Genomic DNA, 19,620 nt, shown 5'->3' on the forward strand with positions numbered 1-19,620 from the left:
GAGGTGATTGCGTCCTTAGTTACCAAACATTTAGCGGAAAAGTCTTTGACTGTAGTTAGTTATTTAATGGTTACAAATACATCCTTGTAACTTTAGCATTGAAGCGCTGCTAAAAACACACATTATGGAAATCACCAGAGGCACTTTAGATGACATTTCCCGACCTGCGTCGAGCGAGCAAAAAGCTAGCCGCGTGTCCAGCGTATCATTACCTCAAAGTGACAGAATTTGTCCTACAGCTCCATTTTCCCTTGTTGTTTTGCCCAGCGATGCTCCTGATGCTCAGGTAATTAACTAAACACGACATATTAGCATTGTATATGTCATTGGTGTGCATCTCGTAACTTTAGACTACAATTTCCTGTAGATTCCGAACAGCTCTGAAGAGTCTACAGGCCACTCATCAGTCACATGTCCTGGCAAAGGTAATAATTCCACACAGTGTGCTGTGTCGTTGACTTTTATTGACGGTCACTCACTTACAAAAATATTGGACTGCAGATCAGTCTCACGCTGATGCTTCCGAGGGACAGAATGAACATTTTAAACTGCAGAGAGCTATTGAAGAAATTAAAAGACTCGATGAGATACTGTCTGCAAAAATCTTCAAACTAAAAGAAGTCCGGCGACAAAGAAAGGAGTTTCAAGCAAAACTCTGGCAAGAGTTCAAGGTAGACACACCTTTGTATCCAATCTCATTCCTTGATCAGTTTATTAGACTGTTTTAAAACTAAAATATTTTCATTCTTATCACCTCAAAGTCAGAAGTCGAAGTCAGCTTGATTTTTAAAAACCATATGTACAGCTCATACGCAGGAATTTGAAATTGCAATACTCCCACGGCCCTGAGTGTTAAATTAAAACAATCTAAAAGATAAAAAAAAATCACCTATATGTGATGTTATACTGTGTGTTGATCTGCAGCAGAATAAACCTGGAGGTCACTCTGGATGTGCTCAGGAAGCTTTGAACACAAGGTTGTTTTTGGCTTTGGAAGTACCCGAAGGTAATATTCAGAACAGCAACAAGTGTGTGGGGAACATGCAGTTCATATCATCACTGAGTCACTGATGAAGACTTTCTTATCGCCCTCTAGGAACAGATGAGGACAACAACGTTATACCTGTGTTTGACACTCAGATTCCTGAACATGAGCAGAATGGAAACAACCAGCACTCGGAGCCAAGTGAGCTTGTGGAAAGACTGCAACAGAAAATACGTTCTTGTTTGTGCTTCCAAAATTGTGCACACGATGGCGCCACAGGGTCAGGGAACTTTAGCATTTGATTCTTGCATCACTTCAGCCTGCTGCAGGCATTAATGTGCTAAAGGAAATATTTCCAAGAAATGAATGTATAGCAACTGGCCCTGTGTGACTCATAAACGTTTTTCTCTTCAGGATCATGTGCCTTTTTTATGATATTGATTCCCTAAGAAATAAATCTCTTCCCAAAACAGCAGTCAATTCAATGCTAATTGCTCCATTCAAAGATTCTTAGGCAGATTAGCTGCTTGTTATCATAGAGGCCTAAGATGTAGTTAGTAGATTGTCCTCCTGCCTGCTATGCCACCTTGTAAGAATATTTTTAGTCTACTTCTTTACAAACTACTTATATTTGTATATTTTACTCTGATCACTCTGATTTGAGCAGCTGCAAACTCATCATGTCAATAGGATCACAGAACCACATTTGTAAAATAACATTATCAGATTTAACTGGTTATTAGAGTCTTGACTTACTATTTCAATATTTATCTTCATAAATGCATTGCATACTTTCCTTGACAGGTAACCAGAGGCCAGACAGCTTGATCAGATCATTTGAAGAAGATTATGAAGACACTAGGGAAGACCAATTTGAACGCAGCCACTCTGGAGATTCCAAAGGCATGAATAAACAGAAGGACTTTGTCAAGAAAAACATTGAGGTATGTCAAAGTTCAGACTGGGCCAAATGGAGTACTTGGATATATCGCATGACTTAAAGTGAGTCTCTCCACTGTTGGTTTTTCCACTGAGGAAAATATTTGGTCTCTTGATTGGTAATTTTGGTAATTTATTTCAACATTGTTAAAAAAAACAACAACCCCACCCCCCCCAATAATTTATACATAATAGGACACCACTAAAAAGAAAAGAAATGCCGGGCAAATAATGATTTTTAGTTTCTATCACAAATGTTGTGTTATGCAATAGCTTGTAAATGGCGGAGGAGGTGAAGTGCTTTTGACCCAGGCAGAGAAAAGGCGTCTGGCTGAGCTCCTCCGAGAAATAGATGAAGAGGAAGACGACCCTGCCAGAGGCGCAGACAGCAAGGTAGGCTGACAAGAAGCCCTAACAGGCAACATATGCTGTAGAATGAGTCTCTCTTTTTCAAGTTTCTTTGTACTTACCCTTTGTGTCTCAGAGGCCTTGTGCAATAGCACAGTCGGAGGAGATGATCTCATCAGCTGCCTCCTCTACCAACACGTTGATCCTTTCTGCTTTCTACATATAATAAAACTTATAATTCTTATAATGACCTTTTAATACAATCCCTTCATTTTTTCAATAAATAGTTTCTTTTGTGATATTATACAGTCCTGTAAAAAGGAGCTTTCACAGGACTGTATGCAGCCCTGTACATACAGTACTATAATCCATGAGTTTGGAGAATCGTCTTTACCCATATGGAAAAGAAATAGTAAAAACTTATATGATTTACTCATGAAAGTGGCCACTTTCTCATTACTTTTATATATTGTTTTAGTAAGTATCCAAAACATACAAGTTTCATTATATAATTTTCCAAGGGATCTTATATCTGTTTTCACTCTTGTATGCTTTTCATACAAGTTTCACACAAGACAGATACAAACTTTTATAAGATTTATATATATCTTTTCCATATGGGTAGCAGCAAGAATTTGAAGTATTTTTTTCTGTGTGACACTATCAGTCTGTCACATCATTGTGGAGGAATTTTGTTCCACTTTTCTTTAAACTGTTGCTTCAGTTCATTAAAGTTTCCATGCAGTTGTTTATTCTCAGCTCTTTTACAGCATTTTAGTTGGCTTGAGGTTCTGACTTTGACCGGGCCTTTGCAACACCTTGAATCTTTTTCTTTTTCAGCCATGCTGTTGTAGATTTGCTGCTGTGTTTGGGGTCATTGTCCTGTTGCATGATCCAGTTTGGGCCTAGTTTAATCTGTCGGACAGATGGCCTCATATTTGACTCTGTGGTTGACTCAATAACACCAAGGTGCCCATGTCCACAAAACAAGCCGAAATCAGCACTCCTCCACCACCATGCTTGACAGTGGGTATGAGGAGGTTTGCGCTGTTATGCTGTTTTTGGTTTGTGGCACCGTGCATTGAGGACAGACATTGCTCCAGAACTACTGGGGACTGTTCAGATGCAGTTTTGCAAACCTAAGCCGTGCTGTCGTGGTTTTTTTTTTTAGCGAACAGAGGCTTTCCTCGCAACCCTGGCAAACAACTCATGCTTTTTCTCAGAGTACTGGCGCAACCTTTAATGTTTCACATGCTAACTGAGTCCTGTAGAGTCTGAGATGTAGCTTTGGGGGTGGGGTGGGTTTGCTGTAATGTCCACTATAAAGATTGTGGCACTATGATAACACACACATGAATACTACCGACCAGCAAACAGTAAAAACCTCATTTTTTATAGAGGTACTCAGATTTGGTGATGATCAGTTAAGTGAATTTGATTAGCAGCACCTGGCTGTTACTTAGCCCTTAATTCCTATGAAAGCAGTAGTGGTGTACTGAGTTTGAAACATTCTTTTTCACATAACTGTAGGTGGAAATATATTATCGTTGTTAAAATTGTTAAATAACTCAGCCACACTTTGCCTCTCAGAAGAGCATATGGGTCAGATATCCATGTTTTAAAGACTGCTTGGCAGCCGACGGGCAGAAGATTCTGACTTCTGAAAGCGCTTCACATTATGAGCCAGATGTCAAGTGCCACATGTGGTTCACACGGAATGCTCCATGTTATCCATTAGTTTTATAATTATGTTTTCAAAACTATTCCCTCTGCCGTGTTTCAGCACAATTCAGAAGCCAGGATCCCTACAGCTGCACACACTGTGCTGATAGAGCTTAAAGCTAAGAGAATGGACCTTTTGTTTTCCTTTGAGGATTTATCTGAGACCCTGCCACCTGGATTTCTCTGTGAACCCACCCACTCCATTCTAACTTCAAATGATTTTGTTTTCACTTTTAATTTGCCTTAATAACTCTTTTGGCAGCTGTGCGACCAGTTTGAAGTCCGATGAGATGAAACCCTCTGGAATGCAAGAAAAAACACCCTGCTTACCTTTAACATGCGGTTCCATTTAGTTCAACACTGACAGCTCTGCATCCGTGGCACAGCTTGCCAAGGTTTTGTAATGTCTCGGTGCTCTATTCGTGATGCTTCTCTTGACTTTTAAAACAGTACTGAAATCATTTTGGTGGCAGATACCAAACTGGGGGAAGCACAGATGCTCTGAGTCTTTTCATTGGCCGCAAGAAGACTTCCTGTTATTGCAAGACATGCTATTATGAATAGCAATAACGTAGCAAGCATATTATTTATGTCACCATGACTCTGGCAGCGAAGTGTTCTTAGTTCTGAGGACTTCACCAAGTTCTTGGTAGAGTCCTTTGGGACACATCAACCAAAATCTGCTGCTTACTGTTTGCCTCACACATTGATTTGGATGTTACTGACTCCTGTTCTCACAAGCTCTACAGTTTTGTGTAACCCGATAAATCAGGAGCAGTCAGTAATCGCAGAACGCGTTTATCCCTTAGGAAAGGCCTTGTGCGAGATCCTTTCACTATATCTGGCTATAGGAAGCACCAAAGCTCTGTCAACACGCAGATTAACTCGGTCTTTATTTATCCATTTTCAGGTCTCTGTTCACATTCCTACACAGAAACTGGTCCAAACTGGAAGCTTCAGAGAGTTCAGTTTGCCCACCTTTACTTGGCAGAGGAAAAAGACGAAAAGCTCTCCATTGTGCCTCTTTTAGGCTCCTTCCATCTTGTATCGCAAATTTGACAGAACACATTAAAATATCTGTCATGATGTGAGTTTTACTCTGGTATTTTTTATTTTGTTGGAAACATCAGTGCTGTTTGTTGGCCACGGCTGGCTGTTTGTACGAATTTTTCCTTGACTTTGATAAATACCTACAGTATCACAATGCAGCTGAAATGGTAACTACTTTCACATGCGCATTTATGCACGTGGCGGGTCAATGAGGAAATCATTAACGAAGAATACATGGGGTAATAATGTCCCGTATTCTTGCACACATCCAACACAGGAAATTTTTGAGTTTTTGAGTGCTTTAATTGTTGAAACTGGTGAGCTTTGAGTTGCTTGGATGGATTTGGGCTTTTCCATACTGCTCCCTTTAAAGGCTTTGTAGATTCCCTCCTCCAGCATTATCTCTTTTTTTTGTGACCACAGATGAAGATTTATTTAATATCAATTAGAGGCTTCATGATCAGACAGAGCTGTGCCCACTGGTCTGGGTTCAGACCTTTAAATCTGACCTCTCTATCAAGTTATTAAGGTGGGTTATATATCTGTCAGTGTTATATCTGTATATCAGTGCTGCTCAGTTTAGGGTAAAAGTAAAATTCTGGTCCAAGAGCTTGTTTTTCTTCTTTATCTGTGAATTCCTCTCTTCCATGGTGAGCAGCAGCAGGATTAAATCACTCTATGCTTGATGTTTTTATGCGATGTCTGTCAAAACCTCGCATTCTGTCATGCAATGGAACAAAATGCATGCATGTGAACCAAAAGGACATACGGACCCTGTCTGAAGTCTGGCAGCGAGATATTCTGCCATATCCAAGGAAATAATAAAGGTTATCTTATCTTATCTTATCTTATAATTGCAGCGACTGAAACAATAGAATGGATCGACATATGAAGCACTAATTTGTGTCATAAAAAAATTACGGGTCTCAGCTTTTACATTTTTGCGTTGTGATGTGTTCCACCCACTTAATAGACTCCAATGTTTGCTGTTTTCTTTTGCCAGTTTTCCTCCGAACCTAGTGTTCAGAGGTTACAGCTGCGTTCTTTGGAGAGTTACGATCCTCTTTGGCATGATAGTCTTATTGCGAGATCTTATCTCACCGCCGCACTGTGATGAGCTCATCATCCACACATTGTTTCCCACGTGAGCCCCACTGGGATAGACAGTTACTCTGAGGAAGATGCATTTGTCAGAGTTTGGCAATCGAGCCATCCAGACAAAAATACCAGGACCTAAAGTTGTATCGCTCTCATGTTTTTCCTTTTTTTTTGTACTTTAATATTACAAAGTTGCTAAATAACTAAGTTGGCAGATAATGTTCATCAGTCTCTCATTTAGGTTGCCACATAATAAAGCAGGCTAACACGCATTGGACCTTGTGTTTCTTTCAGGAGACCATGTGGGCCGTGTCTGTCCCCACAGTCCAGGGTTACACCCCGGAGCCCTCTGACCTGGAGCAGCTGATTGACATTGACTCCAAAATTGGCCTTCTCCTTCCTGTGGAAGAATTTCACTCTGTGCACAGCTCATACACCAACGTAACCATGTCACAGGTAAGCCAGTGTAGTAGAGTTGTAAGGGCAATTGGGTTTATGCTCTATACTAGACCTCGGAGATCTCACCCCCGTTCACCAGTGGTGGGAGATATTATTGTGCAAGTGCAGAGGCTTTGTCTCATGTTTCCATCCAATTTTCCACATTTCCATGTAAGGAGCATATTACAATGCTTTTCATGCAGTATTAGCTGCTGGCAGATTTTAATGCAAAAAGTTTTCTTACAAACACTACCAGTCAAAAGTTTGGACACAGCTTCTCATTTAAAGGTTTTTCTTTATTTTTATGACTATTTACATTGTAGATTCTCAATGAAGGGATCAAAACTATGAATGCAAAAACTATGAACTATGAACTAACTCAAAGCATGTTTTATATTTTAGATTCTTCTTAATAGCCACCCTTTGCTTTGATTACTGCTTTGCACACTCTTGCTTCATATATTTGATGTCTTCAGTGAGTATCTACAATGTAGAGAGTAGTAAAAATAAAGAAAAACAATTAAATGAGAAGGTGTGTCCAGACTTTTGACTGGTAGTGTATGTTCTTCCCATGTGAGTAAGGGGGACTTGTATGTGCTAAATATGGTATTTATACAGTTAGAATCAAATGCTACCTGCTAACCTTTACCTCTTAAATGCTGTACATTTTCTAAGTTTTGACTCTGACCTGTACATCACTACAACATCAAATATTCCATTTTTACCGATATTTATAACTGTAAAAAGAATTTTCCAGGCCTCAGTCCTCTATCCTGGCCCAATCCTAGACGTGAGCTCAGTGAGTTATCTCAGGACTTTATATCACTGTGTTTTCAAAGCCAGATGGCATGTGTGTAACCTGTCGGTGGAAAATGATGTTTTTTTGAAGTCAATGTTGAGAACCCAGGGTGCCATTTTCTACTATCACTACTGGATCTAGTCTAGGAAAAACTGCAAACCTTGAATCTCGGTGCTGGAACAACATGCGAAGTACGTATGATATGATGTCCAGAATGTTTACGGCGTCGATCTAATTATTTCACTCTCACACTGTAAGTGTAGTCAATCATATGTGGAAATGGCAGTTTAACCAAGTGTAGCATTTAAAGTTGAGTTGGATGCAGTAATTATTCCACGTCGGTTCATCTATGCACAGCATCTGTCCGGATGATAAACGGATCTATAACCTGGCTGAGTAGAGTGCCAGATGCATACCATCAAAAAAGGTGAAGTCTTTGGCAAAGGTGACACACTGCCTCTTCAAACACCACTGTTTTAAATGGCTAAACTGATACTTAGGTTGAACCATATTATCATTACTCATTACTGTCACTACTCAGTAATCTGGTACTATAAGTAATACCATTCAAAATAAGACGATCCTCTCTTGTGCAAGATTCTCCCCACATGATGTGAACTGGACTTCTGGCCAGTAGTATGAAATCGTGATAATAGTAGACAGCTGGATGTGTCACTTTGTGCAGCCTACTTTCCCTCCCTTCCCACCCCTTTAATCATCTCGCCTGCTCAAAAGAGATCCTGGAAAAGTAACCCCCCCCCCATCATCCATCCATCATCTGCTCTCCATTAGTGTTGAAATGGCTAATTCAGGCATTCCTTTTCAATTGATGTAAAATGTGAATTGAACAATGACACTCAGATTATGAAAAGCAAATAACCAGTTGAGCAAATGATAAACTTCAAAATGCAGCCCACAGGTGTGAAAAATCAAGTGTTTTCTAACCTCAGCTCGCTCCCGTCTTGCTGTTGTGGCGCAGATTAAAAAACAGCCATCCGCAACAATAAATCGCACCAGTGGCTGTAAATCCTTAAGGTGCTCATAAAAGGAAATACGCCTTTGTTTTCAACTTACCTTTCTTCTTAGGCAGCAGCTCCTGAGCTTCTAACCGAAACCATTCGTGTAGCGTGGACCTGCTTGTTTGCCGACTCATTCCAGAGCCGACTGTAATGCACACGACGTTGATATATTAGTTTCAACAACACCGAAAGTGTTTTTTCCCCATTCGTATTAAGTCATGACCTAGATTTCCATGTTTTCCACTGTCTCTTCTTTTCTGGCTGTGTCAGATTGTCACGTTTTACATAGAAGAGGGAGTCATTCTCTCTCGAGCGTGCACTCCCTAATAAAGAATCCGAAGTCTTAAATCTGCGTGTTCCGAACTCTGCGGTGTTCTTTCCCAGTGAGTTGCGATTGATAATCCCTCTTTCATTCCTAGCCACCTTAATAGTAAATTCTCCCTGGCGACACAGCCTCTCTGTTGAGGCTATGAGGGCTGATGGAGTCTGGGAGGCCCGACACCAGCTGGGATGCTGCCACAGAGGAGAGTTGCTCCCCATTAGAATGTAATTTCAGACCTGGTGGAGGTAGAGGAGTGCCAACGTTGCTTTCCTCTTTCATTAGGCATTTCCTTTTCATATTAACACATCCAGCAATCTTTACTGCATACCGTATAAAGCCTACTGCGAGAGTAAACTACCTCATATATCGCAAATTATCTACTTGTACAATATTTGCACACGAGATTTTAATATCAATGCTTTGAGATTTGATATCACCGAACCTTTTCTGTGTCAGTCATTAGACTGTAATGACTGAATGGTACGCTATTAAGATATCCAAGCACATGTCCATGTATCGGTCCATAAAGCATAGGAAGATTGTTTTTTCAATGCACTGCATTCATCATTGCATTGCTACATGGTGAGTCATGGTGAGGCTTTAGTGGAAAAAGCAGTGTTTTCTTTGCCTCTGGTCATTTATGATGATAGGAAAAAGTTCAGGTAGCTACAAACCACTGAAGACCTGGAGTGAAAGGAAATAAAACACAACTTTAATCACTGTTTCCCTTGGACACTGTCAGTTTTGGGCTTATGACAGCACCGATCCCTTTGCATTCTTCACTCTGCTCCCCTTTTCTCAGGCTTCAGATGAAATAGCCTCGCTGTCATTAAAAACATCTGTTGGGTTGCAGAATTAATGTACAATACACCCTCCTACTGTACCACTGTGTGGTAATGCCTGCACCACCCACAGCTCGAAGCCAGCAGAGACGATTCTGTCATGAGAAGTAGCTGCTATTGGGTGTTCGGTGACATGGGTGTGTATGAGTTCTTTACATCAGAATTACATATGTCATCCTTTCAAATCTGGCTTTTTTTTAAATGTCTGGTTGCAATAAAAATTAACATTTTATGCTGTCATGGATTTCAGTCTTGGTTTTCAATCAGTGTCACAGTTTATGTGCTCTGAAAGCCCCAAAAGCTTCTTCTGTATTTGAAGTGCAAGTCCAGCTGTGTTTTTGTTGTGCACCGGTCAGCTATATTTTAATGTAAGAGCATGAGGTCACTTAGTCACACTGTGTGGTTGCTGATGAGTGCCCATAATTCTAACTGCAACAAATGTTAAGTGGGAGACCAGAGTGCTGGGCAGAAAACGCCCTTTTGACTAACAGTTTGCAAACGTATCTTATTCAGTTCATTCATATAATTAAAGCTGTGGTAAAGATTCGTTTATATATATATATATATAAATATATATACTGCTCAAAAATAGATAGAGAAACACTTTTCAGAGTATAGACTCACGTTTGTTCAACTTCTGAGATATTGATGTGGTCAGTTAATAAACAAGGCATTGTTGTTAATTAGTTTAAGCTGCTTTTGTGTTAATGAAACGCCCCAAAACAGGGATTGTTTTACAGACCACTGAATTTTTTTACTTCCTCATCTTTTCTGATTGTTTTTTCACTAGTTGTGGTTTGGGCTAGGGTCAGTGTCACTACTGGTAGCATGAGGTGATGTCTGGATCCTACAGAGGTTACACAGGTAGCTTAGCTCCTGCAGAATGTCACATCAGTATGTGCCATTGGCAGAAAGTTTGCTGTGTCTTCCAGCACCGTCTCAAGAGCATGGACGAGATTAAAGACAGTCACTTTAGGAGAGCTGGACAGGGCTGTAGAAGGTCTTTAATCCATCAGGAGGACCGGTATCTGATCCTTTGTGCAAGGAGGAAAAGGATGAGTACTGCCAGTACTGAGTACTGCTTCTAATGGGGCCCGTGCTCGCTGATCAGTACTGTAAAGCCTGATTGGAATATGAAGTAGAATACCACGTTTGGGATTTTTATAGATGAGAGCAGGTTCACCCTGACCACATGTGACAGATGTGAAAGAGTCTGGAAAAGTCATGGAGAACGTTACGCTGCCTGTAACATCGTTTAGTACGGCCGATTTGGTGGTGAGTTAGTGATCGTCTGGGATATCCATGCAGGGATGCACAGATCTCTACAGGCTAGGCAACGGCACCCGGAATTATTCTTTTTAATGTTTTTTTTTCAGCTCTTCGCTCACCCCACAGGGTGCTGAGGATGTGTGTGGATTTTTCCCCCTGTTTTAATGCCAGACTGCCATTAAAACAGGATGAAATCCTTTAACTGCCATCTCCAGCACTCCCACCTGTCTTTTTGTTAGTGTCTATAAATTATATACCATAGCAGGTCTCAGTGCCATGTTGGAAACCTTTCCTTTTGCTCCTGCTGCTATTCTTCTGTCACAAATGGCCTGGTAAATGGCCTGTATTTATATAGCGCTTTACTAGTCCCTAAGGACCCCAAAGCGCTTTACATATCCTGTCATCCACCCATTCACACGCACATTCACACACTGGTGATGGCAGCTACATTGTAGCCACAGCCACCCTGGGGCGCACTGACAGAGGCGAGGCTGCCGGACACTGGCGCCACCGGGCCCTCTGACCACCACCAGTAGGCAACGGGTGAAGTGTCTTGCCCAAGGACACAACGACCGAGACTGTCCAAGCAGGGTCTCAAACCGGCAACCTTCCGATTACAAGGCGAACTCCCAACTCTTGAGCCACAATCACCCCTGAGACTCCACCTGCACGCACTCTCTTCTTCACCTCTCTTTTGCACCCTCTGTTGCTTTGAATGGTTGATCCCAGATATTTAATCTCATCCACCTTCACTACCTTTACTGCTTGAATCTTCGCTGGTGCACCCCTCATTCACACGCATATCATTCCTCTTCTCTCCAGAGCATACCTTCACCTCCCCAGGCTCTCTTCCTACCTGCTCCCTACCCTAGCAATTTCATATGTAAATAATGAAAATGGGGAGCGTCTTTTCATAGCTAAATAGAGTGGAAATCAATAATAAAAATAAACATACTTTCACACTGCTTTTTAAATCCAAAAAAAGAAGACATATGCACATTTCCGCCTATCTGTCGACTCATAGTTTGAATCTTCACAGAGATTTAAGCATCATGTAGTACACTTTTAAAACAAAAACATAACTATTAGGTGAAAAATATTGTGTAAAATAATAATAAAAAATATGTTTCTTGTTAATAGTGATGACAGTTGGAAAACAAAAAGGACGATGTATCCTCAGAAGTCAGGAAGAAACGGTCCTCCCTGGAATACGATGTCATGTCCCCGCTGAAATATGGAAGATATGCTAACTCGCAACAGAAAACAATGTGACAGTGTTTCCTTTTTAATCATTAACAGCAGTTGAACTTTGGTATTCATCACACTGGTAACCTTTCTTTCCCTTTTTTTGAATAGGTTTATGAAACATCTAATACGAGTTTTGGCTGGACAGCTGGTCAGAGCTGAGGTGTCAGTGTTGTCGTGTGGCACGCCGGGTGTTTTTCACAAGGTTAACTTGGCTAAAAAGCACAGACTCCACACCCTTCCCCACCCTATAATTCCCGCGAGACCCAGTTTATTGTCTTCTTATAAACGCCTCTCCCGCTGGTGTTCTCCACACCAGCAGTTGTGTTAAGTGGTGTAGAGAGGTTTTTCCTTGTCATGGTTCAGATCTGACTGTTCCACTCATTATGGCCCTCGATGGTGGGTAACTTAGTCGCACAGACATCTGTTAACAATTAGCAAAGCTTTAAATATCTGCTGATCTCCTGTCTTTATGATCCAAATCACAACCTGCTATCCTTTGCATTTTAATACGCGGGGTAGAGCTAACCGTATTTTACGGAATAATTCCACATTTTGGAAAAAATATACTTAAATTGATATCATAAACTTCACAGGGTTGTATTGCCTTGTCAATTCTCACAGTCTTTCATTTTTATTATTGATATAAAAAAAGTCCACTCAATGTGTAATGTTAGCAGCTGAACTATAGGCCAGATATTGCCTGACAGTGCACAGCATTGATGGACAAGAAGTGCAAAAAGATGCTTGGATGCGTTTCTTCTCCAGATGCTTCTGATAAATATTGAAAGTGGCCTGCTTCTTAAGCTCTGTGTTCACATCGATCTCAACTGTGTCATTATTTGGAAGAGAGTTAAACTACCTTTTGTTAGCAAAGTGGGGCTGAGTGGAGACACTTTTATGAGCAGTGTCTCTTAATAGTAGAATCAGACTGTGAAGCATTTTCAATGGTTTAAAGGGATTGTGAATGCAAATGTTTCTTTAGTGACCTGAGGCAGTGAAATTTTCACACAGGTTATTGTTCTCTGATTATTCTCTGGATAATGCTGAGTTGTTGTGAACACACAGGTGGCGTGTGTGTGTGTTTTCTTTAAACCCGTTTCACATTTAACATCCTTTTTGGACTGCCAGGAGGTTATGATCTATGCAGCAGTGATTGCTACGGACCACCCTCAATACTAAAAGAGAAAGCAACTATAAAATCCAGATGACCCACAAGTGAATCTTCTAATACTTTAGGAATGCTCACCAATCACCGAGTTATCTACAGGGATCCAAAGTACTGATGGGAAAACATGACCTCAGGAGGGGAAAAATGACAGCTTGGATACAAACAAATTTTGTATCTGGGACATTTTTAAGATTGTGATATACAAACCCTGACACTGTTTCTTAAGGTGCAGATTTGTGGCATAACTTTACAGAGGAGGGAGGAGTGGTTTCAAGAGGTAAAAATACGCCTCTGTGCGTGGCGAGTGGTGCAAAAACATGCACATTTGTTTGCATTACCTTGCTTCCCTGAGTGTCAGCTCCTAATGGGTATTATATACAGGCTGTGTATACCATACAGCTGTGTTGCAGAATCTCTGATTGAGAAATTGACACATGACTGCAGGTCATAGCTGGGTAAGAACGAGAAAGAAACAGGGAAAAGTGAAAACGCTCTTCTATAGCTACTGAACAGCTTGCTCCTGAGCTCTCACAGGGAGTGCTCGTGGCAAGGCATGCGGACAGGCCTTGGCAGGTAGCCTGGGTCCACGTGGCACAGCTTGAGCTCCTTCTATGCTTCAGATTTAAAAAAAAAAAAGATTCAGTGTGAGTGAAAACAGAGAAACGCAGAGGAAAGAGAAGTGTGCTGTCCTGAACAACACCAGACATCTTTGCGTGAGTCAGCACGGCTGGCCTTCTTTTATCATCACAGCACGGCCCCTGTGCAGTGCATAGCCACAGGGCATTAACAAGTCAAACACAAGGGGGAGAATATTTTCCAATCAACAGGAATCAGTTTCTACAGCGTTACCAGGAGTCAAACTGAGCGGTCAGTAATCAACCTTCCAACAGAATCCCAAGTCATAGTGGAAAATATATTGGAGTTTTGTATGGGGCTTCTGTCAAACTGTGTTTTATTATAATGAAAAGTGTTTCTTGGATTTGGATGCGAATAACATTCTTTCAGAGTACTGAAGTCAACCACTAAGCACAGTCTGAAAAAAGCCCCGCAGCATATTGTAGATTTGAAACAAATAACTCAAGTTTTAAGGCTGGAAAGGACACCGATTATTGCAGGGCTATTGCAATTAACTGCAATCGATTGTTTAATAAACCGGTAGCTCAAAGTATAACAAAAGCAGGCTGTTTCCATTATATATGCAGCCTGTTTTCTTTAATGACCGAGTGACTTAATGTGACCAACAGGCACTTTTAATATAACAAAGACCCAGAGAATCAAGCCCAGTGAACCACTGCATGCTTGAACAAACTGCTGTTAGAAACGCTGGCCTGTGTTCACATCACATAATTGTTTTCCAAAGAAAAAACGTATTTTTCTTCTGTTTGCGTAACTCTTTGCAGTATATGTAGAAAAATATCCAGAAGTCGTCATTTTCCTGTGAACTTTGCTCGAGAGACCACACATCGTACCAATTAGTTTATTTGGCATGTGTGGTAGCTTTTATGATTTTACTTTTGACACTTCCTTGGATTTCCTGCCTCGGAGCATGTGTCACTGTTTAGCTTGTCTTGAAAGTGTGAACAAGGTCATCAAGCTGTCGCATTGGTTTTGGTCAGGCTTAAGACTCTCCTCCTTAATATCTATAACGTACTACGAAGGAAGCTGAAGTAACCGCTGGGCTGGTATGTGCTATTACTACGTAATAACATATGCTCGTCACTGTAGGCTGCAGCAGAGCACTGATGCGTGATGACGACCGAAATATTTGTTTTGTTTTCATGAGATGCATCTGAGAATGAGACCGGTCTGCCAATCTTACTGGCTCCCTTTGCTATTAAAGCTAATATGATTGACGTTATTTAATAAAATGCTGCTTTAATGGGAACATCAGTATGTAGCACATTCAGTATTTCTGAGTGTTGGGCATCCAAGATTTTTTTTGAATTAATTTGAAGCGAAGCTTTTGGCACAAAAAGCCCCCCGCTATTTTTCTTGTTTTGTCACTTTGGACAACAGCGGATCATCCATCAAACGCTGCAGCTGGTTCACACTCAAACACCGTGACAACGTCTGGATGGAATGTAATGCTTCTAATAGAGATCATAAAGCTGATCACGGGATATTAAAAATCAATTAGTGAACGTGAAAAGCACGCCTGGTTTGAGTTATCTGAAAGTCATACAAGCAGCATAACCGTAATAACCGTGGTTACGCTTCTTATTTTATACTCTGGCAAGAAAAAAAGTATGTGAACTGTTAGGTAAAACAAGGGCAGCTTCTCAGTCGACACGATATCATGCATGAATGACTGTTTTTCTTTTCTTTTTAATAACATTTATTTTGAATTCAAGATGTTTCAGTTTGTGACACCAGAGCAAAGTTCGAAGCAGTCAATTCACATTTCAGCGATTGGCAGACCTACTTTTCTGTATAAAGCTAATTATGTTTGACATGTTTTTCATGCTCAAACGAGACATATCCAGGTTTTTGAGGCCTCCCAGCAATTCTGTGACCCAGATAGGTGATGTGATTATTGGAGATCTAGTACATCCTGTCAAGTAGTTACTCCAAAAAGGACAATTACCACATTTCTTTGTGTTGTTCAGATAAACACTACCTCACTCGCTCTTCCCTGTTCTTTTTGGAAGTCACTCTCAGTCACATACTGAGTTAAAGCTATCAAGCATTTAAGAAGAAGACGCACAAATGCGGCACAAAACAGTAGAGCAATAGCTGGAGTATGCTAAGGTCAATGCACAAATCCTTCATTCTCTTCCAAGAGGTGATTACTACCGTTTAACTGGCACAAGAGCAAATGGTAATTTACTGTTAATGCTTGCCAATGTCCTGCAAAATGAACTAAACTTGTTGTGCTCATTTATCATAAGTGCCTAATCTATTATATTTTTAGAAACATTGCTGGAAAAGTAAGGCAATTAATAGACTGTAATCCACTGACTCTTTGATGGAACACACATGAACCACATGTCAGCTTATTGCACACATTTTTCACATGTTCCTCATCAAAGCAACAATATACAGAGGTCAGTAAAGGTACTGTAAGGAATTTTTTGAGGTTGTTTAATAGAAAAAAGGTATCAAATACTCAGAAATATCCATTCATTAGTGTGTGATTACATTTTCCAACTAAGAGCGGACGAGATGGTCATTGCCTCTGCGCCTAATCGTGTTTTATGTATGTGGTTACATATATTGTACGCTTTGTAATCAAAATCACAAATGGCTCTTTTAAAATATATCTGTCCATTTAACATTTGTACACGTAAGATATTGTCATCTCTTTCTCATTATGTCTTTCTCCTCCACCAGTGCTCTACTCCCTCGTTTCCATCTCATCCTCGTCCTCCTCACATTCAGCGTCATCTTCTGAACTGAAATCAGGGCTGTGACACACAGAGTCGGGGATAAACATGCTTATTTATTCCTGATATTGTTGCAGTTAATTATTGTCAGCTGTTCGCCTCCAGACAGCTAAACAACAGCAGCTGGTTATAAGCTAATATCGTGCCAACTAATGTTAGGCTCAAGTATCCTAAAAATCCCACTTCCCACTTCGCACATCATATGAAAGTTTAAAGAAGTTACCTAACGCCAACTAACAGCAGGTAACAGTTGCAAAAAAGTTTAGGATATCTTCAACAACTCATCTCATTATTGCTGCCATTGGACAGAAGTGAGCTTGAATATTTACAGTCTCTTCCAGAGGAAATACAGGTGGACACCCAGCATATTGACAGCTGAGGTACACGGCTCAGTGATGGGTTGTACTCACTACAAATAAATGGTGGACAGAGTTGTTTGTCCTATAGTGGTCACTATAGTTAGGTTCATGCACTTAGAGGGAAACAGGATGGGAAAGAAAACAGAATTCAGTTGACTGCAATCTGCAACCTACTGACATCTAGTGGTGAGATTTTACACACTGGAACTTTAAAGTTTCCAGCAATATAAAAACTATTTTACTTGGCACTTCATTTTTTAGAATTACAACTGATGCTGTATGTCCAGATGGACCATGCGCGACCAACTCACGCTCATATTAATCAATATAATGAACCCTTACTGTAATTTCAGCATATGTATTATGAACAGAACATACAGTTAACACGAGGGGGAAATAAGCTACAGGTCCTAGAGCTGTTTTGATATCAAGGAACTGGAGTTTTTATTAACACTTAGTATTATTAATACTCACAGTGTGAAACAAACTACGTAAACATCCTAAATTATCTTCTATCATCTGTTTTCTGTTAGCTGTTACCATGAGAGAAGATCCTTGACCAATGGACAGATTAGAAGAGTTTAAAAGATAATCTTTTGTGTGGAGATACCCATCCTATCTGTCAGAAGGTGAGAGGTAAAGTACACCCTAGACAGGTAACCAGCTCATCACAGGGACAACACAAGACAATGAGACACTCGTCATTCACGTCACATTCACACCTATAGCCATTTTAGATTACCAGCTGCCTTAAACATGTCTTTGGACTGTGGGAGAACAAGCAAGCTTCTCTCATAAAGGACACAGCAGATCAGGAGGTTCCACAAAACAGAACCTTCGTGCTGTGCCTTGAATACAAAGTAAGTATTTTATAGGGTGTTAATTTAGTCAGAGGGTGTTGGTTAAGTTTGAAAATCTGTAGCAAGTCACTTGAACTGGCCAGTAATGGCTTATTTTATTGTTAAACTTTCGCAGACAGTTTTGAAGTTTGCAGCCTGTATGGCAGCTGTGCCCTGCATGTTTGCAGTCCTATAGTAAAAAGTAGGACAGCTGTCGTTTCCAAATTAAATAAACTGTTTCTCCCAAAGATTTGGGCTTTTTTAGCAACATGCATTTAGTGGTGTGATGATGAGGGTAAAGCTAGACTTTAATTTTTATTTTTCCTGGTTGGAATGCTGTATCTCTCACTCTGGTGCGTGACAGGAGTCTGATCCCATCGTGGTCCTCGCTTTTGTAGTCTAGGATGACTGAGTCTGAACCGAAGGGCTCTAGTGACAACCACTTAAAAGAGACTTCAGATAGAAGCTGTCATTATTTCCTTATAAGGGCACGGCTAGGTGAGGCCACACACACTTTGGAACATTCAGGAGATATTCGCTTTTGCCAAGTCTTGAGTATTAAAGTGCAGTCATATCACTAATTTCCAAAAAATCTGTGTAAATGCAATGCACAATATTAGCTGAATAGGCATGTCTGTTTGGCTTATTGACAAGGGAAGAGGCATTAATTCAGCTTTAGCGAGCACCCCCTCCTACCCCGGCTTAAACTAAGATTACATCCCACCATAAATGTGTCATAACAGATTTAGTAGCTCAGTGTTTAAGTTCATAATTTCTTCTGGGCCTCCCTGTCTTCACCAACCTACTATTTCGGTGTATGCGAGTCCCTATTGAGATGTCAACAATTTTATGAAATGTCCATCAATTTCAACGTTATTAGATCATACACACGCCCGCCTGCCATCCGGACTAACCGAGAGATTTTAACCACACGGCGCTGGACGAACACTGCAAAACAGTCGTGCGGTTGTGACCCAACAATTTTTGTTTTAAACCTAGCTGCATGCTTTTATGGAGAAGCTGTTTATTTTTAGAGGTTAAAACGCGACTCTAGCGGAGGTCACGTACCGGACAGTGTCTACAGCATTTTTCATGTTTGCATTATTACTTATGAAGGCGTAAGATAAGATAAGATAAGATAAGATAAGATAAGATAAGATAAGATAAGATAGAACTTTATTAATCCCTCGGGTGGGTTCCTCTGGGAAATTCGACTTCCAAAAAAAGCACAGCAACGACCGAAGTTACAGTTACAGAATTGTTATACACACACACACACACACACACACACACACACACACACACACACACACACACACACACACACACACACACACACACACACACACACATATATAAATACAGAGACAAATATAAATAAAATATACAAAGGGGATAAATAGAATAAATAGGAATAAAAAATAAAAATACAAGTGAATTGCACATTTCAAGTATTGAGTCTATTGCACTGTTGACTATTTACAAAAAGTATTGCACAAGGTATTGCACAGTGAGGTGAAGAGGCACTACAGCTTAGTTGTTCCCCCCTCCTTTGTCCTCCTGTTTCCCCTCCCTCTCCCCTCCAGAGAGGAGTTAAACAGTCTGATGGCGTGTGGGACAAAGGAGTTTTTAAGTCTGTTAGTTCTTGTCTTTGGGAGAAGCAACCTGTCACTGAACAGACTCTTCTGGTTGTTTATGGCTGTGTGCAGAGGATGCCCAGCATTGTTCATAATGTCCAGCAGTTTCTTTAATGTCCTTTTCTCTGCCACTGTCACCAGAGTGTCCAGCTTCA

At 40.6% G+C, this 19,620-nt stretch overlaps 1 protein-coding gene across 5 annotated transcripts in view; it reads left to right on the forward strand.

The window, feature by feature from the left end:
• The first annotated feature begins 112 nt into the window (after positions 1 to 112).
• The window catches only part of fsip1 (fibrous sheath interacting protein 1), a 36,113-nt gene continuing 16,605 nt past the window's right edge, over positions 113 to 19,620 (forward strand). For 4 of the 5 annotated variants that reach the window (XR_014908935.1, XM_085392448.1, XM_085392451.1 and 1 more), the window contains exons 1-8: positions 113 to 286; positions 368 to 425; positions 502 to 671; positions 925 to 1,006; positions 1,097 to 1,186; positions 1,790 to 1,929; positions 2,198 to 2,317; positions 6,437 to 6,598. Coding sequence is in view for 4 of the 5 variants with exons in the window: in XM_085392448.1 (XP_085248574.1) it covers positions 125 to 286; positions 368 to 425; positions 502 to 671; positions 925 to 1,006; positions 1,097 to 1,186; positions 1,790 to 1,929; positions 2,198 to 2,317; positions 6,437 to 6,598 (984 nt within the window). In the remaining variant the exon portion in view is untranslated. The remainder of the gene's footprint in view (positions 287 to 367; positions 426 to 501; positions 672 to 924; positions 1,007 to 1,096; positions 1,187 to 1,789; positions 1,930 to 2,197; positions 2,318 to 6,436; positions 6,599 to 19,620) is intronic. The other variant, XM_085392449.1, reaches the window with a different exon arrangement.

The sequence above is a fragment of the Rhamphochromis longiceps genome, linkage group LG19 (genome assembly GCF_057381845.1).
Source record: "Rhamphochromis longiceps isolate RC_006_pf linkage group LG19, R_longiceps_female_GT1.1, whole genome shotgun sequence".
NCBI lineage: Eukaryota > Metazoa > Chordata > Actinopteri > Cichliformes > Cichlidae > Rhamphochromis > Rhamphochromis longiceps.